The sequence below is a fragment of the Acanthochromis polyacanthus genome, chromosome 16, assembly GCF_021347895.1.
Source record: "Acanthochromis polyacanthus isolate Apoly-LR-REF ecotype Palm Island chromosome 16, KAUST_Apoly_ChrSc, whole genome shotgun sequence".
Lineage (NCBI taxonomy): Eukaryota > Metazoa > Chordata > Actinopteri > Pomacentridae > Acanthochromis > Acanthochromis polyacanthus.
Genome location: NC_067128.1, coordinates 21,578,101 through 21,603,255, shown reverse-complemented (window position 1 = coordinate 21,603,255; position 25,155 = coordinate 21,578,101). Strand labels below are relative to the sequence as shown.

Below are 25,155 nucleotides of genomic sequence, written 5' to 3'. Positions count from 1 at the left end.
GAGCACCATGCAGCTGGTGTACCACATGCACAGACAGTACACCAGGATGGTCTCGATGGTGCACCTGTAGAAAGACACCAGCAGTCTCTGGGAGATGTTGTTCTTCCTGAGCACCCTCAGGAAGTGCAGTCTCTGCTGGGCCTTCTTCAGTAACTCGGAGGTGTTCACAGTCCAGGTCAGGTCCTTCTCCAAGTGGACTCCCAGAAAGCAGAAGTCCTCTACCCTCTCCACACAGTCCCCGTTGATGATCAGAGGTGAAATGTCTGTTTTAGTCCTCCGAAAGTTGATGATCAGCTCCCTGGTCTTGGCTGTGTTGAGGAGCAGGTTGTTGTCTCTGCACCACCCAGTCAGCTGCTCCACCTCAGCCCTGTATGCGGACTCATCCCCCCCAAAGATGAGCCCCACAACTGTGGTGTCGTCAGCGAACTTGATGATGGTGTTACTGGGGTGCGCAGAGGTACAGTCCGATGTGTAGAGGGTGTAGAGCAGAGGGCTCAGCACGCAGCCCTGGGGGGAGCCGATGCTGAGGCTGATGGTCCCAGATGTGTGGTCTCCCACCCTCACCCTCTGCCTGCGGTCCGACAGGAAGCTGCAGATCCACATGCAGATGGAATGTGGAAGTCGAAGGTCTTCCAGTTTACCCACCAGGTTGGGAGGAAGGATGGTGTTAAATGCGGAGCTGTAGTCCACGAAAAGCATCCGCGTGTATGTCCCCTGCTGCTCCAGGTGAGACAGTGACACATGGAGCGCTGTAGCTACAGCATCCTCCGTCGATTTGTTGGCCCTGTATGCAAACTGGTGGGGATCAAGACTTCTGGGGAGGAGTGAGGTAATGTGACCCCGTACCAGTTTCTCAAAGCACTTTATCACCACTGGAGTGAGAGCTACTGGCCGGTAGTCATTGAGGCTGGAGATGTGTTGCTTCTTGGGCAGGGGTACGATGGTGGAGGACTTGAGGCAGGGTGGGACGACGGACTGGGAAAGGGAACGGTTGAAGATTCTGGTGAACACTCTAGCCAGCTGGTCAGCGCAGCCTTGTAGTTCGTGAGGTGCTGGACCCCTCGCCACACCTGTCTGCTGTTGTTGCTCTCTAGGTGGTCCTCGATCCTCCTCCTATAGTCCCTCTTGGCCTCTCTGATGCCTCTCTTCAGGTTGGCTCTGGCTGCACTGTACAGAGCGCTGTCACCAGACCTGAAGGCGGTGTTTCTGTTTTTAAGCAGCTGCTGGACCTTCTGGGTCATCCACGGCTTCCTGTTGGGGTACACCCGGATGGTCTTGTCCACTGTGACATTGTCTATGCGGTTTTTGATATAGCACAGAACACTGTCTGTGAACACCTCCAGGTCAGGGTGATCGAAAATGTCCCAGTTAGTCCCTTCGAAGCAGTCCTGCAGCTGCTCTGAGGCATCATCAGGCCAAGTTGTGATCGTCCTTCTGGTGCTGCGGGCAGTTTTCCAGAGGGGGGTGTATGCGGGGATCATAAGCAGGGACATGTGGTCAGACTGGCCCAGGTGTGCTAGCTGTTTAGCCTTGTAGCCCAGCTTGATGTTGAAGTACACCTTGTCCAGTGCATTAGCTCCTCTGGTGGCACACTTAACGTGCTGATGAAGCTTGGGGAGCACTGTTTTAAGGTCCACATGATTGAAGTCCCCGGCTATGATGTGTGCTGCTTCGGGGTATCTGCTTACTAATGCTGCTGTGGAGTAGTCCGTTAGCCACGCTAGCATTAGCATCGGGTGGGATGTAAACAACAATCACGAACACCGCCGTTAGCTCCCGGGGAAGGTACATGGGCCTGCATTTAACAGTCACATATTCCAGCTCCAGACACGGTGACTGTGGACAGTCACCGTGTCAGTACACCAGCTGTTGTTAATGTATATGCACACTCCCCCTCCTCTGCTCTTACCGAAGTCCTCTGTCCTGTCCTGCCGATGGGCTATGTAGCTGGCTAGCTCTATAGCCGAGTCCGGTACAGATGCGTTAAGCCAGGATTGTGTAATCAAAATGATGCACCTGTCCTTAACAATGTTGTTGACTGCGACCTGGAGTCTCAGTTCATCCATTTTTTAGGCGAGGGAACGTGCATTCGAGAGAAAAATGCTCGAAAGCGGTGGTTTGTGTGGTTGTTTCCGTAGCCACGTTAGCACTCCGGCCCTGCAGCGCCACCTATGCCACCTCTCCGCGGGCATGGTGATCCACGAAGACCTGGGAGTTCTTGTTATGCCCGTCGGGATGTTGTGTGAGTCGATAAATTCAGCAGTTACGCGCTGTATAAACTCCTGTCCTATCCGCAGGAGTTTGTGACAGTTGTAGGTTCTAAGGCTGTAGGTTCTAAGGCTGTCTATCAGTCTGTTTTCAAGGCACTGGCTGGGAGAGCAGTTAGCCGCAGTTGCTGTGAGCACCACCATCTTCAATCTAAATAAGCCTATTTCTAACTAGGCCTATTTCTAATTTAGGACAGTCCAAAACAACAATTTAGAACATTTATCAATTTTTTTTAAAAAGTACTGTAATCTCAGCTAGAGGCTGGAGTCTATCCCAGCTGACTTAGGGTGAAGGAAGGAGACACCCTGGAGAAGTCACTAGTCTACAGGGCTAAACATAGAGACAAACAATCACACTCACATTACGGACAGTTCAGAATCATCAGTTAACCTCAGCATGTTTTTAACCAGAGAACCTGGAGAGAACCCATGCATGCACAGAGAGAACATGCAAACTCCATGCAGAAAGATCCCGGTATAACAGGCCAGATTAACCCCCTGGCCAAAGTATATGCCTTCAGGCCAAAGTACACCCCAGGGTATACTTTGGCCTCAGCCAGTTTACACCTGTTGACATGTAAAGGTTAAGCATGGTAAACTCTTAATTGTTATGCTACTTAAGGTTTTTCTACAAAGAGGTATGCTCAATAAGCAAATCATTATGAAAAATCATAACTAGAATGTCCTTGAGCTTATTACAATTTGAAAAGTTCAAATCAAAGGAAAAACTGAATTGAAAAGAAAAAAAAAAAGCAAAACACAATGAAAGAACATCAATATTGGCTGGTCTTGCTTTCAACTGTTTCTGTATAACAGATATCTGCATAATATATCTTTGAATTTTCTTTGACTTGTGCTTAAACTAAGACTAACTGGATCTATGTGTAACAGGCCAGCTTAGCCTAATTTATACTCAGTGGCTGAAATAGCCTAGCCCAGAATATACCCTTCCAGACTAAAAGACATCCCATGCAATACGAGATTTCATCAATCAAATGCATTTTATCTTATTCTAAGCACATGAAATTAAATCAAACATTTTAGGCAAAATAAAGCTGGACAGTAGCTTGGCGGTTAGCACTGTTGCCTTGCAGCTAGAACAGGGGTCGGCAACCTTTAACAGTCAAAGAGCCATTTTGACCCGTTTCCCACAGAAAACACCGGGAGCCGCAAAATCCTTTTGGCATTTAAAATGAAGACAACACTGCATATATCGCTTTTTTTTTTAACCTCTATGCCTTTGTTAATCAGTCATGATTAATTAATTACAAAGCCTCTAACTAGATGATTCATTTTTTTAAATTGTGTTCTACCACTAATATTTATCTTACTTGGTTAATGTCATTTTTGCTCCTGGACCTCATATGTTACGTAATGTTAGCTGGAAATCAATAATTTGCGAATGTCTATTTAACTTGTAAAATCTATTTATCTATTTATCTTCAGCGAGTAACTTTTCTCCGGTAAGTCGCTGCCCTATTTTCGAAGACGAGACTCCTCTGACTCTCTGACCAGCTGCCTGGATGCTGGACGTGACATCGAGCCATGCTTTCGCGAGTAACGTCGTATTAACCTGACATATCAAAGAGTAGATACTGAGCAAGACAATTATCCGTAGTTTACCTTAGTACTCACGAGTACCCGACACAATGCAGGACTCTGCTGTGAAGGCGGAGACATGCGGCGGTGGTGGATTTGCGACAATAAAAAAAGAAAGAAATTTGAAGGAGCGATGGCTAAGATTTAGGAATGGTGGCCCGCCGCTGCTGAATGAATGTAGAGCAAACACTGAGATCCAAAGATCAACAGGACTCCAAATGAATACACGCAGGCGGTGAGTGTCGGAGATTGACAGCTGGGATGCATATTTTGACAGACGAACATTTTAAACGTTTTATTTTATGTTTATGTTACAAGATCACCATAATCTTCAAATTTAGAATTTAATTTTTAAAAATTAACAATCTAAAATAAAATAAATTTTAATTAAATAGCCTGCTAATTATTTATTTTCCAAAGTTACAGGGAGCCACAACAGAGGGATGAAAGAGCCGCATGCGGCTCCAGAGCTGCGGGTTGCCGACCCCTGAGCTAGAAGATCCCCAGACCATGTTCTGACCTGGGCCGGAGATTTTTTTTTTGCATGAAGTTTGCAAGTCTGCTTGTGCATGCATGGGTTTTCCCTAGGTACTCCGGCTTCCTCTCACAGTCCAAAAACAAGCTGAGGTTAATTGGTAACTCCAAATTGTCTGTAGTGAATGTGAGTGTGATTGTTTGTCTCTATATGTAGCCCTGTGACAGACTGGTGACCTGTCCAGGGTGTCCCTTGCCTTCACCCTAAGTCAGCTGGGATAGACTGCAGCTCCCCCACACCCGTAATGAGGGTTAAGCCGTGTATAGATGATGGATGGATGGATTTTAGGCAAAATACACTGTGGGATATTATGCTGATGTAATGGTTTATTTATAGATTGTATGGATACAGCGACAATTCACACAAATACTAACAGACAAACACACAAGCATTCACACATTATGTTCTGAAGTGTCTTATGTCCATAATTTTTCTACCAAGCATTTATTGTTGAGATTTATGATAAATATACATTCAACTAACCGTTTTCAGTACAAAAAATCGCTAATATTCTATTTTTAAATAAAAAAATTACGAAAAATACGGGGAATATTGGATGGGCATCGGGAGGTGCATTTCCTTGAAAATGACCGATTCGGGGATTTTATACCGACTTCAGGACATGTTTTGGATAAAATAGTTTACTGGCTTGTGTCATCTGGATGTAAAAGGTTGGATTATGGCCGTTTTTTGTGGAATATTTTTTTTTGTGTGTAATAATGAACCCGGAAATGTGAGTCGCGCTGTGTGCGTTGAAGCAGTGTACAGAGAACGGATGGATGAATATTCGTTTTTGTCGGACAAATGTGTTTTTCTCACCCGCTGTAGTAATCGCATCTGAAAGTGGTTTATACCGGCGGATTCATGAGAATCTAAGCTTTCCATCGGCGTATAGTGTTTGTATAATCGTGTTTGCAGCCGTCGGACATTCTTGAAATTCCTATGCAAATTTGTAGGTGTACCGCCGGCGGTACACCGAAGCTTAAGGGGCTAAGCTGAATTAGAGTTTGTGAAACAATCTATTCTAATGAGAAAAAGGAAATCAAATATTTATTATTTATTTTTTTCTTATTCACTAGCCCAGATGCATATTTTTTTAGCTCCATTATTAATTGGTTGTATCCTTCTTATTCTATGTGTTCAATCTTAAAAGACATTCATATTGGTCAGCAATTTCCCATCTTCTCATTGTCCTGCCGACACTGGGTGAAATCTTTACGTATTTTTTTTTTATCTTTGTTGCTTCCCTCTGTCCCCTCCTCCTTTATTTCTTAGTCCCTTTCATTGTGTATCGACATGTACAAATAGGTATTTTGTTTATGTAGTTGCAGCTTTCGTCTAGGGGAATTGCACACATCTAGCACTAGCAAAGCCAGGGTTTTTTGGCTATAAAGCAAGCCCAGAAAGTGGTCAGAAGACTCCGATACCAAACTGATGACTCTGGATAGCTACAATTAGCATCTGAATATTTGCAAATGCAGGGCTACTTTGGCTTTGTCAAACAATAGACCACTCAAACAGGCAATTAAGCAGACGACCTTTTTACATATTCCTATGGGGTCACTGCCTGGGTGTGGAATAGTGCTGTTTACAGATCAACAACCTGCAGGTTGCCTACCCCTGCTCTATATCCAGGATACTGTGTAACTAAATATTCAGACAGAGAAATTGAGACAGTTGTTCTTTTGTAATGTTTTCATGTCAGACACTTCTTCTCAATAAATCCTCAGCAAAAAAGAAAAAAAAAACATGTTTTGATATCTTCCTAACATTTTGTCAAATCGTGCAATGAGTCAATCAAAATTGAAAACCCTACTGAGCAGTCACTCATTATTCATTCTCTCTTGCACACACACTATCAAAGTCTCACATCCACTCAATCATACAGTCTTACATACACTACACAGTTCTGGTATGCTGGATATGCTGATTTCCCTGGGAGTCTGATTGCCCTTCTACTGGTTGTTTTGTCTTCTTTGTTTTTTCCACACTCCCAACAGCAGTATAAGTATCTGAGCTCTCTACCAGTTATTTGAACTTTTGGGTGAGAGGTGAGTGGTCTTTAACTTCAACAAGTCCAGTGGATACTTTTTTTTTGCTCTACGCGATTCCCAAACGAAAGATAATTCCGTCTGAGGTGGATACGTCACTGCAGAGAGCCTTCTACTTCAGTGCCCTGAGGAATTCTGTGGTGTACGAACCTCCTCTCCAAAGAACAAAGATGCAGAGAAGATTCAACACCCAGCAGGTACTGGAAATGAGCCTGAGCGAAGTACACCCACGTGACTCAGATGGAGAGGAGATCAACCTTCAGCTGAGTTCGGACTCTGAGCTGTCTTCAGGTTAGATTTCCCAAACATCCTCTTTTTATTTCATATTATTTCATATTTCATTTCAAGCAAGAAAGTGGAAAATACAGAAAAAAAGCTTTTTTGTATTTTCCACTTCTATGTTTGTGCACATAGCACCATGTGAATACAGTTTGGTGCTTTCTTGCATCAGACAGCCTCCATTTTGTTGCAGTGTTTCTTTTGTTTCCTGAGGTCCCTGCGCCTTAGCAGACATTCAGTGTCATCTAAAGCACAAGACATTTTTCTGCTATGCATGCATTTGTGATATCATTTGACTTTTCCATTGCTCATAATTTGAAATTGTTCACATTGCAGATGAGGAGACTGCTCCTCCACCAAGAAAGAGATCTCAGTTGGGGACTGAGCCGTGGGGAGAGACTGTCCGAGAGTGTAGTGATGAAGCTGATGGAACCATTTATGGACAAGGGCAGAACTGTCACCACGGGCAATTTCTTTACATCACTGTCACTTGCACACCGACTGCTTAGCCGGAAAACCACCATCCTCGGCACAGTCAACAGGATTCGCCGGGAAATTCCTCAGTCAGCCAAGGGGACGGACCCTAAAGAATTCACCATTCAGGTATGTAACAGGTTTTCTCTCATCAACTTCTAAGTGTGACACTCTGTGTAAAAGTGCTATGAAAATAATTCCTGTTATTTATTAGGTGTTTTCAACCACTGGTGCCACGCTGACAGTGTATGACCTAGACGGTCTTCTTCCTTTTGGGCGCATACACTGTCAGCTTACACAGCGTGGTTGGGACTGAGGATGCCACCAAAAGGAAGCCAAACACCATCACCAAATACAACACCACAAAGTGTGGCGTGGATGTGATGGACCAGATGGTGCGGGAGTACAGTGTGCGCACAGGAACATGGAGATGGCCAGTCGCCGTGTTCTACAACATGATTGACATGGCAGCACTGAATGCATATGTGCTGTATCACGCATGCACCGGAAGGCAAGAGAGACGGGTGGACTTCCTGGTGGGTCTTGTAAAGGAATTGGCTCACTCTCATGTGGGTGCAAAGAAGGCACATGAGGAAAATTTGCTTCGACAACAGCCTCCCACACCTAGCCCCGGGAAAAGGGTTAAGTGTCAGGTGAATGATCAATGCAAGAACAATTCCGTCACTGTACGATGTGTTGACTGCTACAGATACACATGCGGTACATGTAGAAGGGACATACCATGGCAGTGGGTATGTTCCCGCCAAGGACAGCTTAGTAACTGCTGAAATGCCAGTCGCACAAGGACATGACAGACAGAGAGACACACACACACTCAAACATGCATAAATAAAAAAATGTTTATTTGTTTTGTTTTTTACACCATCCCCTTGTATATAGTTTGCAGTGCAGTGTTCGGAGTTACTTTGTTGTTTTTCTATTTCTTTTCACCATCCCCTTGTATATAGTTTGCATTGTTGTCTTTTTCACATAAGTTTTTCACGTTATTGTTGACTGACAACAGCTTCATTAAATAAAAAGCTTTGTTTTGCAAAAAAAATGACTTGTGTTGTGCATCATCAGCCATCATCAGCCATATGACAATTATAGCATTATACATAGAGGAAACAGTGTAACTAAATATTCAGAGAGATTGAGATAGTTGTTCTTTTGTAATGTTATCATGTCATACACTCCTCCTCAATAAATCCTCAGCCAAAAAAATAAATAAACGTGTTTTGATATCTTCCTAATGTTGTCAAATCGTGCATGATTCAATCAAAATTGACAACCATACTGAGCAGTTACTAAACACTAAAACATAATGATCCGGACATGATGCTGTAGAGATAAAAGTTTATGGTGTAAAATAAACTGAAAAAACAGAGTAAATACAGGTGAGTTGTAGTGCTATGTGCCCAGGTGTGGCTGGGGATTGCACAACAGTTGTTTTGTATGTCAGCACAACAACCCCCACCCTCCGATGAGTTGTTGTGCTGACATGCAAAACAACTGTTGTGCAACCCCCAGCCACAACCTTCAGGTGTAGCTGGGGGCAAAGTCCAATACTGCATTGTATGTGGCTGAGAGGTGGTGTCATAACCCTCCCCTTCAGTTCAGAGGTGCTGTTGGTGCTTTGACAAATTATTCTCTTTTACTCCTCTCAAACCATCTGTCTGAATGAATAATGATGAGTGACTGCTCAGTAGGGCTTTCAATTTTGACTGACTCGTTGCACGATTTGACAAAATGTTAGGAAAATATAAAAAAAAAACTCTTTTTTTTTTTTTGCATAGGATTTATTGAGAAGAAGTGTCTGACATGAAAACATACTGTCTCAATCTCTCTCTCTGAATATTTAGTTACACTGTATCTTGTATATAGAGCAGGGGTAGGCAACCTGCAGCATGTTGATCTGTGAACAGCACCATTTCACAACCAGGCAGTGACCCCACATGAATATGTAAAAAGGTTGTCTGTTTGATTGCCTGTTTGAGTGGTCTATTGTGTGACAAAGCCAAGGTAGCCCTGCAGCCACATTTGCAAATATTCAGAAGCTAATTGTAGCTATCCAGAGTCGTCAGTTTGGTATCGGGGTCTTCTGACCACTTTCTTGGTTTGCTTTATAGCCAAAAAACCCTGGTTTTGCTAGTGTGAACGTGAATGACTAATAAGGACCTCAATGCTCACAAAAGATATGCTGATTTGGGTCAAATAACGCTTCTCTGGATTCAATAGTGATATGTACCAACTCATCCACTCTTGGGTTGTCCTAGTGCTAGGGGAATGACATATGGGTCATTCCAGAATTAGAGGACATCTTACATCCCAGGACATTTTACATCCCACCCATCAAACTTCAAATAATCCATGTACAAAATACTAAAACATGCAGTTGTTGTGTAAATTTATTTGCCCTAAGGCCAAATCTAAAAAAAAAAATAGAAGAAAAGAATGTTTAAAAATATTTTTAAAAACACCAAAGAAGTCTGGAGTTCCCCCTAAAATTCCATTTTTCTCTTGTTCCACAATCCTGATGACCAAATTTGAATCTCAAATAAAACAGTTAAAATGAAATTTAAATCTCCTTCTTTTAGTATCATTTTTTTTCACTGATGTTTCTTGTAATTGTGGGAATATTTTTTAATCAATGTAATATTTTAAATAATAATTATTATGTATGGAACGTGTGTCCACAACATGCACAGAACCCTGTTAGCATAAACTTTTTAGCTGGTAGAAGAAGAAGAAAACAGTGAATCACATGATACGCAGGAATTAACATCATCAAACAGTTTTTCAAAAGAATGGGTAGAGCAAAGCTATGTCCTCCCTTCTGTTTTCCATATTTTCATAACATTGTCAGCCTTGATTGAATGTCTCACTCTGTCTCATGCAACCCTGTTATGTATATTGTCAGGATAAGACTATTTTGTTCTTGACTTCTCTTCCATCAGGAAGTTTGTCCTCTTGGTCAGCAGTAACAGTTAGCTAAATATTTAGCTTCCTGAGAAAAAGCTAACATTAGCATGGATTAGCAACCCTTTTACTGTGATCAGAGTAGGATTAACAAACAGCAAATAAAACATGAAATAACAATGGCATCACAGATACCTAAGCCAATCACGCCTTTGATAGTTTATTAACTATTAGATGTAGCAAAAAATTGCAAAAAAAGAAAAAAAGAAGGTCTATTTTCCAAACATTTTGAAGCCCAAATGTCCTCCAATTCTGGAATGACCCATACAGAAAACACGCCAAAATGTTTTACACAGATTGTCATCAACGTCAACAGATTTTTGAAGTATTTATACTTTCTGCAGCTTGGCCTTTTACAGTTCAAGGTATAGATGCAAATGGTTACCATCTTGTGAAACTGAAACAAAAGAAATGCACACACAGTATATAGCAGAACAGAAGAAGCCAGCAGCTTGCATTCAGAAATTCTTGTGTGCTTTTGTCCTGCTTGTGGGCACAAAAATAATTTACTTTGCAATAATTATGAAAGTAGCACAATGATTTGAAAGGATGTACATGCATTTTTGAAATGACGAGCTTCAAATACAATTTCTCAAAGTCGGACATTTTGTGTAAACTTTAAATTAAAAAGAAGAACAGAGCAGTAGTTTAACAAGGACAGCATTTTGAGAGTGCTGACACTACTTTTAGCACAAATAAGAACAAAACGAATCTCTGTGGTTTGATTTGTTTTTGTAGCTAAAGGCTTAAAGATCTCTGCTTACGTGTGCAGCCACCCTCCTGGAAATTGAAGAATCCTCGTGAGCAGCGGTCACATTTGGGCCCGGTCACTCCCGGCTGACACCGACACTGACCGGTTTCATCACAGTCAAAGGATTTGGAACCAAAAGAGTTGCAATGACATGGGACACACACTCCGCCTGTAGTGACGCCATGAGTCTGAGGCTGGGGAAACATCAGGACAGCACAGGAGTCAATGAGTGAAAGCCAAAATAACTACAGAAGCTGGGTTAGACAAGCTGCACACACTCAAAAGTCATAATAAAAGAAGTTGTAATGGCACAAATGCAAGACGTGTTTTTTGTATATCAGGGAAATCAACAACTGAAGAATAAAAAGAGAATATAAGAAATTACTTGAGTTAAATCATTTTTGTTTCCCATTAGAAGCCACATAAAAACTGAAATAGTGATTTAAAGCTGTGTCACACTCTAAAACTCATCTCGGTTGCTGTTATGGAAAATGAAATAAGATATCAGGAATGTTGGTTTATTAGACTGAACAGTGACAGTGGAAAAAAAAATAAAAAGAAGAAAATCTTTGAAAAGTTTTTGGAAAAAAAAATAAAATTAGGTACAATTTAGCATCGCCAATGCAGAATCTTGCTACCTAAAATCACGAACATCATAATTTGCCAAAAACTATTGACATTTACAACACCAATTTTCAGCATCAACAAACATCTTGAGTTACATAAAGGTGACATTTTCTGATGATGTCTAATCTGCATGAAGCCATTTAAGTGTTAAAAGTCATTAATTATGAACATGTTTTTCCACATAATGCATTCTGGACCTTGCATTACAGCTTACACTTAGCAAAATCCTCAAAATGTATTTCAAAGAAAAACATAGTCATGCTAATAGACCCTTTGTATACAGTTTAGGTGATATACACCACACTTTCCATGCAAGGATTTAAAAATTGAGGCCTTGAAACCATGCCATCCACAAGAACAAGCGCCTGCTGCACAATAAACATGTCAAGGCCAGATTGCGGCATATCTCTGCAAGTGCAACACTTCTGCACTCTGACTAAACAGGAACACACCCATGCTACCTAAAATACACCACTGTCATCCACATGCAATGTGTTACCCCTGTCTTAGGCCTGTATGCGCCCCTGGGACACCCCCCAGTGCGGGAAGTGCCCCCCCATCTCTGCTGCACAGCTTCTATGGGAACGCGCTCCACAGGCCGCCGTGTTTCCCGCCTTTCATAACTTTGGCGACGCAGGTCACAGCGCCGCCCCACGAAGCCGGGGCGACAGATGCAGCGGCCCTCAATATCACAGCGCTGAGAAATGGATCCGTGACTGCTGCAGCGACAGGGCATACACTCCTGACGCTCAGCATCCCACCAGCAGTTAGGCTGGACCAATCACAATCACAGATTAGCAAACTTCAGTTACAAAAAAAATAAAAAATACAAAAAAGTGCTCACTATATTGTTGGACTGAAAAACATTTGATGTGAAGCTTTGAGAAAGACAAAATGAAATACAAATAAGAGCATATAGTCACAACCATGACTGGGGTTCAACCGTGGCTTACTCCACACATGCATATAATACTGCAGAATAAAACAAAGCATATGAAAACAACTTAGTGGAAAAAGGGACAGAAGCAGAGCCACCTGTGGAAAATGAAAAATCCAAGAATCCCATCAATGGACACTACCGTTCAAAAGCTTGGGGTCACTTACAAATGTCGTTATATTTAAAAGAAAAGCAAATTTTTTTCAATGAAGATAAAATTAAATCAATCAGAAATGCACTCTACACATTGTTAATGGCCTAAATGACTATATTAGGTGGAAACGGCTGATTTTTAATGGAATATCTACATAGGGGTACAGAGGAACATTACCAGCAACCATCACTCCTGTGTTCTAATGCTACATTCTGTTAGCTAATGGTGTTGAAAGGATAACTGATGATTAGAAAACCCTTGTGCAATTACGTTAACACATGAATAAAAGTGTGAGCTTTCATGGAAAACATGAAATTGTCTGGGTGACCCCAAACTTGTGAACAATAGTGTATATGGCCAATATCTACAAATACTACGGACATTTTTCAGAAAACTTACCATGCACTCGTCACACTGTCGTCCAACCACATTTTCTCTGCACTGACATTGCCCAGTCTCCTTGTTACACACCTCAGATACAGAGCCATTGGTATGGCACTGGCAGGCTGCAAAAAGGGAAAGTTGAAGTTGAGAACTAGTATATTTAACAATAACCCAGGTTGTGAGTGTGTTTACTTTACACTGCAGTGGTTTGGATAAGAGTTCTGATTGTGCTTAAGGTCTTCTTTAGGGTTAGCTGAAGATATTCGCTTTAACATCGTCCTCACTGAATTTTAGAGAAAATCATCTATTGCCCCACGAGATAATATTGCCAGTCTGTATTTTTACATAAAACAAGTCAAAGGAAAGACAAACCCTATATTCAGACCATACCACAATCACAACAAGTACTGACAATACATTTACTGTAGTTCTGAACAATACATGGATAATATGCTTCACGAACTATACTGCATATAAATTTAAATTCTTGAAGCAAGAATGAGACTTAACATTTCAAAGAGGTACTGCAATTTGGGCCTCCCAAAGTGCCAAGATGAAGAGTTTACAATGCAAAACAGGAAACACAACCAGTCCAAGAGTGATTAAAGACACTCTCATGATAGATGGGTAGAGGAAATACCATGAACAAATAAACACGCTCCGCTGAAAACATCCCCCGCCTTATATATAGTACCTCTAAGTACAAGATATAATAATATGTACTGGGCGATACAGCTACAAAATGATACATCTTCACTACAATAAAAACAATCAAGTCAAGGTCATACACCAAAAAAGGCACATCTACATTACCAACAGGCTTAGTGTGCGCAATATGAATGAAATCTCTCAAGTAGTTTCTGAGCTGTGATCTGGAAACCAAAAAATATTTGAAGTCCCTCACTATGACCCTGAAAATCAGGTCAAGGTTATGCACCCCAACAACCACATCTACATTACCAACAGGCTTAGTGTGCACAATATGAATGAAATCCCTCATCTAGTTTCTGAGATATGATCCGGAAACAAAAAATATTTGAAGTGCCTCACTCTGACCTTGAAAATCAGGTCAAGGTCATACACCCCAGAAGGCACATCTATACTATATAGAGATGGCCTGGGTGCAATATGAATGAAATCCCTGAGATTTCTCTGAGATATGCTCCGGAAACGAAATGCGGACGGACGGACGGATGGACGTGCCCACGCCAATACCCCCCTCCGTGGCTACGGCCGGCGGGGGATAAAAAGGGAGATTCCCCCTAAAATTGAAAGCACGCTAAAATCTCAGGCACGTGCCAATTTTACCTGCAGTCATAACAAAGCACTGTGATGTGACTATCCATGTATTGTAAAGAAAAACCTGTCTTCTTGATGTTTTGAAATCAAACAGTAATCTGAGTGGAAGATTTTTGGTTTGAATAAATGTAGTCATTTCTTTTGGTAGTCATTTTCAGAAAGTAGCATTCAGTCAACTTAACAAAATTCCAAGAACAACAGATCTACAACAACAAGTCTGCAGAGAAAGCATTTCATTTACAAATGCATGATGTTCAGAAAAGGAGGACGACTTTTTACATGTCTTTTAACTGTTATACATACGTATATGCTCTACAAGTTGGGGTCCCTCAGACTGCAAAGAAAACAGATGGACAAGGCATCCTCTGCAATGAAAACTAGAAAAGCTCAGTACTCCGCCAACGCTTTTCATTCCTCCATATGGCATTGTCAGAAACACAGCCTTTTTTTCATAAATGCAGCATTTGTTTATTAGTTATTGATGATCAGAAATCATGGCAACATATAGATGTACCCACAAACAAAATGACTTTGCGCTGAGCAGAGATTGTGTTATGCATGTATACGTTAAGTACGGATACTGAATCATCATCTAAACAAGTAGCGGGCGACAGGAATCGATGGGACTCAGAAACACTGCCACAATTTAATCAGTTGTTTCATGTATCATTTCCAACACATAAGTCCCAATAAATCTGCAGCGCTTGATTTGTAGTAGGATCACAATCATGTGAACATTAGTTGGAAAATAGAAAATAGCATTATTTTTTAACGGAACATCAAATTTTGAGGTGAGCAAAGTTTTGGAAAAGATAGACTTACAATAGATTAAAGTGAATAAGACTTAATATTTAGTTGTAATAACTGCATCAAGCCTGTGACCCATTGACATCACCAAAGTTTTTCATTCTTCTCTTGTGATGCTTTTCCAGGCTTTCACCACAGTCTCTTTCAGTTGTTTGTTTTCAGGGGTTACTCCCTTCAGTCTCCTCTTTAGCAGGTAAAATGCAGCTCTAAGTCTGGAGATTGACTTGGCCAGTTTAAAACCTTGCACTTCTTGCCCCTTATGAACTCCTTTCTTGTTGTTTTGGCAGTGTGTTTTGGGTCATTATCTTGCTGCACAGTGAAGGATCTCCCAATCAGTTTGGCTGCATCTTTCTTTAAAATGGCAGACAAAATGTTTGTGTAAACTTCTGAGTTCAATGATGATTAGTGAGCCCGTCCCAGAAGAAGCCATGCAAGCCCAAGCCATGACATTATATTCACTGTGTTTCACAGATGAGCTTGGATGTTGGGGATCATGAGCAGATCCTTTCTTTTTCCAAACTTTAGCTTTTCCATCACTTTGGTAGAGGCTCATCTTTGTCTCATCAGTCCATAAAACCTTGTTCCAGAATTTTTTAATGCTTATCTCCGTACTTTTGTTCAAATTCCAACTTGGTCTTCCTATACTTCTTGTTAATGTAGTGGCTTGCATCTTCTGGTGTAGCCTCTGTACTTTCCATGAAGTCTTCTGTGAACAGTAGATTGTGATACCTTCACTCGGGCCCTCTGGAGGTTGTTGCTGATGATACTACTGATTGTTTTAAGGTCTTTCTTTACAGCTTTCACAATGTTTCTATTGTCAGCTGATGTTGTTTTCCTTGGTCTACCCGTTTGGCAGTGGTTTCTTTCTTCTACTGGACATTCCAAATGGTTGTACTGGCTATAGCCAATGTTTGCGTAATGGCTCTGATTGATTTTCAATCTTCTCTCAGCTTCACAATTGCATATTGTCCACCCAGAGTCAGCTCTCTGGTTTTCATGTAGGTTACATCTCTAACTATAGATGCAATCTGCAGACATTGAGTGCCATTTCTTGTTTGAATAATCAATGTCATATGACGCACCAGGGCAACAAAACACACTTGTCAGTCACATGTTCCAATACATTTGTTCACATGAAAAGTGGATGGGTTCGAACAATAGGCGCTATCTTCTAAGTTGTGTATCAGATCCAGATGTAAATAACTGGAAATAAAAGCTGAAATGTTGATCTTTTGTCTCATATTCATCATCTGATGTCAAACCGAAATGTTTTCAGTCTACAGCAAAAATAAAGGAATCACTGTTCCAATACTTTTGAAGGGGAGTGTAGCATTCAGTTCATGGCCTTACTGCACATGCAGGTTTTCATGCTCTCTGAATGGATTAGTCACAGAAATACCAAACTGTATTTCCTCGTAGTAGATCTAATTATGATACTTTATATGACTTCAGCTTTATTTAAACTTTAAGTGCTTAAATCCCTATTGTGGAAAAAAAAGACACACCCACACACGCCAATCAGCCCCTTAGATATACAATTAAAAGCTTGAACATCACAGCTTCCATCTGGTAGATGGGCTGTCAGAAGCACACATGCATACACACAAAGACACATTAAAAAAAAACCAAAACACACTTTCTCAAGAAATTAGTAGCGTACTCGATATCACACATGTGGGTAGTGGTAGTTTGTTTTACCTCCTGCCATTCTCTCCTCTTAGAAGTAAAAGAGACAGAAGGATAGACCTGATTGTCGGATGGTAAAGTGAGAGAAAGAGTGCGGTACAGCAGATGTCCACACACGAACACACGCTCTCACATACACAGGCACACAAAGAGAGGCAGAAACACACATAAGGTATATAACACACATTGATTCTTGCTTCACACACATATGCAGGAAAACATGCAAGCCACCCAAACATACACGCCTACTTAACTACACACGTGCAGATGTACACATACACACCTGATTAAACATTTAACAAAAAAAATGCACATATATGCCCATCTCTGTTTCACACATCTCTCTCTCACACAGTCTTTCACCCCCCTAGCTTCACCCTGTGGGGACCATCTGGACTCTGTTCTGTCACTTGCTACAATGTAAGCCTTGTTGCAGGATTAATGTGACATACTTTATGTTGTGGTTGTGTTTTCAGTGCTGGCACTGACTATAAAGTTTTTTTTTTCAACTTGAAATGTTGAAAAAATACATTATATTCTGTTATACAGCAATCAGAAATCTGTCTGATCAACAAATTATAGGAGTAGAAATTGTTTATTCACCATACAGAGTGTTGTTTCTTCCTCCGTAACAATTCAGCCTTAGTTTCTTTAGTCCACAAAACATTTTGGCAGCATTTTCTTTTTATCCACGTAGAGTATCATGGATTGCATCTTATACCAGCTACATATGTCATATTTAATACCAGAGTCTTACACCATATCAGTAAATTTAAGAATCAGTTTCAATGTTAGCTTGTTCTGTATTTCCTCAGTCACTCTGTATTCATTATGTATCGCTTTGTATATATAATTTACGTTTGTCACATCATGCGTGTATGCCAATGTGTGTTTTATGTTTCCTTGTCTCCCATCCCCCTCTTCTCCCATCCCTCCCCCACCCTCTCTACCTCTTCTGAACATGTCCCTCTCAACCTAGGCGGCCAGCAGCAGATGGATCCCCCTCATATGAACCCGGTTCTGCTCAAGGTTTCTTCCTGTTAAAAGGGAGTTTTTCCTTGCTACTGTTCCCTTAGGGCTTGCTCTGGGGGTTCAGACATATAGGTTCTATAAAGCGTCTTGAGACAATCTGAACTGTAATTTTCACTATATAAATAAAATTGAGCCAATAAGTTAATTAGCAATCAAAAAGATTAATAATGGATATTTGGAACACAAATCTTTTCAAAATTTTTGAATAATACAAACTCTTAACACAACAATTTTAATCAAAAGAGAACAGCCGTTGTTTAGATTCCTTCTTTATGATTGGCTAGCACTGAGGAAATGTAAGGTGTTAGTGGTAGCACAGTTGCCCTCCAAGCATTTGATCTGGAAATTATTTCCCTGTCAACAGAAGGAAATTTATCCTTCCAGATAAAAAACTAAGTTCCTATTTTACCTTATCTTACCTCTATCAGTCAGATAGTGCTGTGAGTGGACGACTACTCAAGACCACAGAGTAACCACAGATAGACAGAGGCAACTGCATCAGAACCAAAAAAAAATCTAATAAATTTAATTGTCAGTAAAATACTTTTTAATAGGCTTAGGCATCAAATCTATTTGATTAGATTAAAAAAAAATCACAAGCAGTGTGTGGGCCCTTTTTCAATGTTGATCACACATAAGAGTGGTCGAGATGGCTTGGTTGTACAGATATTGGGCTACTGATAAGAAGTTTTTACTCACTGAGCCTCATGCCTTACACTTAGGGAGCTATCTTTGCTGGATGGACATTTCAAGGGAGAGTATCCACAGTACTAAATTGTCTCAATTAATAGACAATAAACTCAAAATATATGTTCTTTCATAGATCACAGTGGCTCTAACCCAAACTTCTAATCTTGTTCATTGACTGGACCACAGGTTTTTCAAAACTCTAATGCCAATTAGCTTTTGTTGATCCAGAAAAGCAAGCACGTAGCTACATGTGTAAAGCTACAAATCAAAATAGTGGACAGAAAGTGAAAACTCTCAACAGACAACTTCAAAAATAAAGGCTTCTTCAAAATAATAGTATATCGATAATTCTGCCTTCAGGGCAACACATCATGGAAGTGAAATTAGATTTAATAAAACGCCCGAAGCAGGGCGAAACACTGAGGAACATTATTGTTATTATTATTGTCATTATTAGAGCAAGTTGTAAAAACTGTGGAATATATTCTTTTATTTTTCTGTAAAATGACTCATACATGCATGAAAGTCATTGGTATTCAGGACTTTTATGAAAAACTGATCAATATCGTGATGCATGTAATGGCTCCGTTTACATTTTCGCTGGAGTTTCGATTTAAGGTGAAAATCTACTTCAATCAATCTGTAGGAACGGAATTCCAACATAAGTCAAGGACCTCCCGAATACAGTTTCTCTCATTTGAGGTATTACAGGTACAGTACCAGATTTTTCTTGAGATAACCATTATTTAATTTACCATATTAACAATGTCTAGACTGTATTTCTGATTCATTTAATGTTATCTCCATTTTTTTTTAAAATGCTTTTCTTTCAAAAATAGGGACATTTGTAAGTGACCCCAAACTTTTTAATGGTAGTGTATTTAAAGCAAGCACTTTTAAATCATTTGATATTCTCAAAGCTTAGGAAATGATATTTCTTCAAGATTGCACAATGATGAAATTGTGCTGAATGATGAATCTAGTGAAACTTAACAAAATATGACACATTTTTCAGAAAATCCCTGCTCAAGCATTACGTTGGCACTACTGACCACTGAGCTATTCAAGTAGTGGAATCCACGGTTCAGCAGTTTGAGTAAAGTCATCTGAAAAGAAGGTATCAAGAGAAGCGTTTCTCATTTCCTTTTAAAACTCAAGCGCAACTGCTCTTATGTACACAACTGTAAGCATAAGTATATATTTTTATTTATGGCAGAGCAGCATGCATTTTTATAAGGGATGTAAATACGATAAAATAGCCACTGCATGTTATCATCTGACAAAAATGTGCACTTAAGATCATTATTGATCATGTATATGATAATACATTATATTTGTTATCTTATATACATCAAAAGAAAATGACTGGCTTGTACATGTGGTAAAAATTCAGGTTGTAATAGCTTCTGACTCATTAAATTCAAGCACAGATTTGGGTTATAACACAGTGTAAGCTGGTTCAAAGTTCTTACTTTTTCTTTAAGGTTCTAATTTTTCTTTATTCCTACTTTGGGCCCATTAGTCCTATGGAAAGTGTCAGAGCCTCTGCAATCGACAGGCCTTTAAGAGTGGTAGAATTAGAGTTGTGAGTTTTCCCAAAGATCCCCAAAGAGTTTATTGATCAACTGTTGGAATCATCTATGAAGCATTCATTAAGTGTCAAACACACAGGAAGCATAATTACATTATTGAATTACTACATATCCACTTTGTTCCAGTGATTGGACAATCGTGTGACAGAGCAATTCACATATCTGCTCAACAACTTTCCAATGACTGTTCCCTGTGTGAGAAATGGTCAGAGGAGTTCATTTTCTTGAATTTATTCCTTAGACAAATTGCTTTGTGGTCTAGTTTTCTTGCAAAATCAAACCATTTTCAATTGGGCAGCGAAATTAAACGGAGCCACTATTAGGGGGAGATACAAAATGGCCGCAACAAAAAAATGGCCACAGATGGGAACTCTGACATCAAAAGAAAAAAGTAAAGGATTTTTACAGTCTAATTGTGCACAAATGGACTCGGCCTGAACTCTCCTGATCCACTCAATAAAATTCATTAAGACTGGGAACGCTAGGGAGAGGGAGGCAGACAGAGAGAGAGACATAGACTGATAGAAGCAGAGAGAGAGAGAGAGCGTTGTAGTGTTTTAATAATTCTTGGTGGTCTTTTGTCATTTGTACAGGATCAATAACAGCTCTCCATCTCCCAGACACAAGCAGCCAATCAGCACTGTAGGACAGCAATAGATCAGGCTGATTAATCAATAACCATTTAGCTGGGTGGAGAGGGGAAACAACTACAGAACAATGAACTATCAAATACACATTAATACCCTCTGTCAGCCTGTCTACCTGCTTTTGTGCTGCTCTGACAGTTTTATCTGTCTGCCCGTCTGTCGCTCAGCGTCAGGTGTCTGTCTGTTAATCTGTCTTTCTGCCTGCTGTACTGTCTGCGCAATTGTTTTTGTCAACAGCACAGGTTTAAATGAAGATTTTCATAAACAAGTGCCATCTGTACATCTATATTCTCTGCCATCTCTCTCTTCCTCTGCCTCTCAGTCTCTCCCTCTCTCTTTACAGGTATAGTTTATATTCTCACTCTTGAACACAGCTGGCAGTCAGTGGGCTGCTCCAACGTCACACCTCCTACTAGTACAGCTGCTTGTCGCAAGCACGCACGCACGCACGCACGCACGCACGCACGCACGCACGCACGCACGTACACAGATTCCAGATGGTGCACTATCTACTCAGTGTTTTCGTAAAATGATTAAAGTTATCTTTGACCAAAAACTACATTTTACAAGGAAATAATGGTCTTCAGTGCAATGCCCCTGCTGAGACACACGAGCAGGACTAACCCTGGCTTACATAATAAACACAATAAAAATAATAATAATAAATGTAATTGTAATGATTTCTTTTCATAATAATTCAGTGGGAAGCAGATTATGTTTTCTCTCTTGAAGTCCCAATGTGGACTTTTTTTTTTCTGATTATGGGCTTTTTCGATGACACCACTATACGCTGGCAAAATCAAACAAACTAATCTAATCAAAATGTTGTTTTACCCAATTTATAGTCAGTGTCCAGCGGTCAGTTGTTGGGGATGGGAGATGGTGCTGCACACTGTCTTTTTCTGACACCAACACTAGGAGTCACCAAAGCAATCCCTTTTTAAAATCTTAGAAACACAAGCTGTAAAGTCAAAGTGTTGATCTAAAGTCTGACTTGTCATCTAATTAAACTCTTCAGTTGCATTTTGGCAGAGTAAAAGTCTGTAATTTTGAACATACCATTCTGCTGGAATTTAAACGAAACTAGTGTAACTTTGGCTAAACAAGCGGAAGAGAATTAACGATGCTAATTACACAACAATAATTTGCTTAATATTAACTACCACTATGGCAGAGGCCTTTCTGTGTGTGGAGTTTGCATGAGTCTGCCTAAGATACCTCCCACTACCCAGACATGTTAAGGTAATGGGTGACTCTGAATTGCCCATAGGTGTAAGATGCATGGCTGCCTATGTCTCTCTATCAGCCTTGCAATAGACTGGCAAGCTGTCCAGGAATATTCTGCCATCTGCCCTATGTCAGCTGGGATAGACTTCAGCGCCCCCCCATCAACCATCTACAGAATAAAGCACCTATAGCAAATTAATGCATGCATAACTACTACAAGCTAAAATACACTGGTCATGAAAAAAATTTAAAAATGTGTCATTAGAATGAGTGAATGCTTTGGTTTGGCAAGAGTGTGTGTTTTTATAATCTGAAATACATGGACCAAAAATTAAGTTTACAATACTGGCTGAAAATTCTTGCTGTTAGTCTAATAACTTACGTTGGCAGTTCTTTGCTGTGATGGCATCGCCGTAGTAACCTTCAGCACAGCTGTTGCAAGCCAGGCCACCATAACCCTGGCGACACCGCAGACACTGGCCTGTGATTGGATCGCAGCTGCCAGGTACGGATAGGTCCAGGTTGTCATGGCAATCGCAGGGCTGGCAGGAACCCCCTGGTACAGTGGGCTGGCCGTAGTATCCATTGGAACATCTAGGAGGCAGTGGAGACGTGGAGAGCATGACAATTCTGTTTCATGTCGCCTGCACTGTAAACATGGTCAACTGACTGGGAGCAAGTCAATAGTTCATTTAAAAAATATAGCTTGGAATATTTAGCAGATGCTAGTAATTTACATTTAGCATCATAAATTGCACATTTCTCATGTCAACATAGCTGGCAATCATGTTAGTGAATCTTGTACAGATTCTGCCGCATCAAGGTTGCAGTAGGTGATTCCCGTTGGTGGCATTAAATAGACACTAATCTGTCTCACTGAGAATGACCGGACTGAAACTGACTGCAGAAACTGTGTCTTTTTTTCTCTCTCCGACAAATACACAACGATGCCATAAAGATCATGTCAAAGATCTTATTACTGCATACACAGGAGCTGTAAAACATCTCAAAACCTGATCATGATCCCAGCTTTGTGCTTTCCAGTTCTAGCAACAGGATGTCACCCTGTAATTCTCCAACTATTTTGTTCAAAGAGCAGATGCTGCAGAATACATCTCTTGAAAATGCAGTTGTACTGTGCTTTTATGAAGCAAATGATACTTGAAGAAAAATGTTCTTCTCAGCTTTCCACTCGGCAAAAAAAGTACATTGGTTCATTTTCTCTTCTTTATTTCAGCTAAAGAAAATGATTCAAATTTCTTTTCTTTTTCTTTTGTTTACCTTGGCAAAATGCTGTTTTCACTAGAGCTGGCAACCAATATCAAAATAAATAAACAAGCAATAAAGCTCATCCAGTTGAATCCATTGGAATTAGAGGCAATGTTACAGTATGTTTCTCACCAGTGAGTACTTGACTAAAGGCACTTGTTGGATTATTCATATTAAATACACACTTTCATCACACACACACACACACACACACACACACACACACACACACACACACACACACACACACACACACACACACACACACACACACACACGTTTGTTTTTCTATACCGGTGGGGACTTACCACTGACTCCCACTCATATCTAACTCCTAACCCTTACCCTAACCCTAACCTTAACCATCACCAAATCAATGCCTAACCCTAAACAAACGTTTTTGCACTTTTACATTTTTTATTAACAACAATATGGCCAAGAAAACGGTGTTGCCACCCGTTTGGACCTCATTTTAGGTCCCCACCGTAAGACAAGTCCCCACCTTTATAGCTAATAGTCAGGTCAAAGTCCCCACCGGAATAGCAGAAACAAGTGTACACACACACACACACACACACACACACACACACACACACACTGAGATAGACATTAATCCAATAATACACAAGAAGTGCTAGAGGGCAGACCAAACAAAGCATCAACAGAAATAAAATCAAAGTCTATAAAAATAAGCCCTGATGGAGATTTCATAAAATTGAGATTTATTTCCTTCATGCAGTTTCAACATGGGTTACTTAGAGCAGGCCGTCTCGGTTTGATTCAACATTTATACATCTTAACTCTCTGAACCCCAAACGGTTACTGGCCATTGTTTTCTTTGCACCTGCAATACAAAGTCTTGCACCTCTATGGAAACAGCACAACCAGGAATAGAAGTAGAGAAAACTCAGAAATGTCTTTTGTGCAGTAAAACTTGGGCACAATGTCATAAATCATAAGAATGTTGAATTTCTTTACATACTTATTTTAAAAAACTGGAGTCAATATGATCAATAGTTTCCAAGTTCCCACAGGCGTAACCAATACTGAAAAAAACTGGTGGTTCTACATTCTGAAGATATTTTACTACTTACATTTTTTACATTTTTTTCCTTACTTGTCCTGTCGTCTCTGTGCAGATACTGCCTGCAGTATGGTCAAAAAGTGTGCTAAAATACTTGTGTAAATACTGTGACTCAGTTGTTGGTCACAACTGAGTCACTAATGGGAGGCGCACATTTTCTTGTATTTTTTACAGAATTTGGTGTGAACTTTTTTTTTGAGAATTTTTGACAGGACAAATATGGTAAAATGATTTTGATGAAAGCTCACAATTTTAAGTCTATATCTGTTTATCTTCCTGACCACAAACGTGATTAGTTAAAGGACTGATGAAATCTAATGATAGTTTCTTTCTATATTAATACACCAGATGTAATGAGTGTCTAAATGGTACTCCTGCAAACAGTAATTCATAGGGAACAAGAAAAGCTCTCAGAGAGTGCAGTACTCCACCAAGGCTGTTAATTGTCAGAAATGCAGCATTTTTTTTAAATGCAGCATTTGTTTATTAGTTATTTATGATCAGAAATCACAGGAAGCTATGGAATGTGGCCATTTAATAGTGATACACCAACAAACAAAATGATCTTGTGCTGAGCACTAGCGTGTGTTGTGCATGTGTACGTTGTATACAGATACTGAATCATGTGACCTAAATATGTAGCCGACAGCAGGAATTGATGGCATTTGGAAACACCCCTACAATTTAATCATTTGTTCCTTGTATCACTTCCGATGGATAAGTCTTGATAAGTCCACAGCAGTCGATTTGTAGCAGGATCGCAATAATATGATCATCAGCAGGCA

The 25,155-nt window shown here is 40.3% G+C and overlaps 1 protein-coding gene across 2 annotated transcripts in view; it reads right to left on the bottom strand.

Annotated features, from left to right (window-relative positions):
• The window catches only part of lama2 (laminin, alpha 2), a 351,505-nt gene that overhangs the window by 147,252 nt on the left and 179,098 nt on the right, over window positions 1-25,155 (bottom strand). For both annotated transcript variants that reach the window (XM_051960749.1, XM_051960750.1), the window contains exons 21-23: window positions 22,400-22,611; window positions 13,053-13,159; window positions 10,949-11,129 (exon numbers count right to left, since the gene is read on the bottom strand). In XM_051960749.1, coding sequence (XP_051816709.1) covers window positions 10,949-11,129; window positions 13,053-13,159; window positions 22,400-22,611 — 500 coding nt within the window. The remainder of the gene's footprint in view (window positions 1-10,948; window positions 11,130-13,052; window positions 13,160-22,399; window positions 22,612-25,155) is intronic.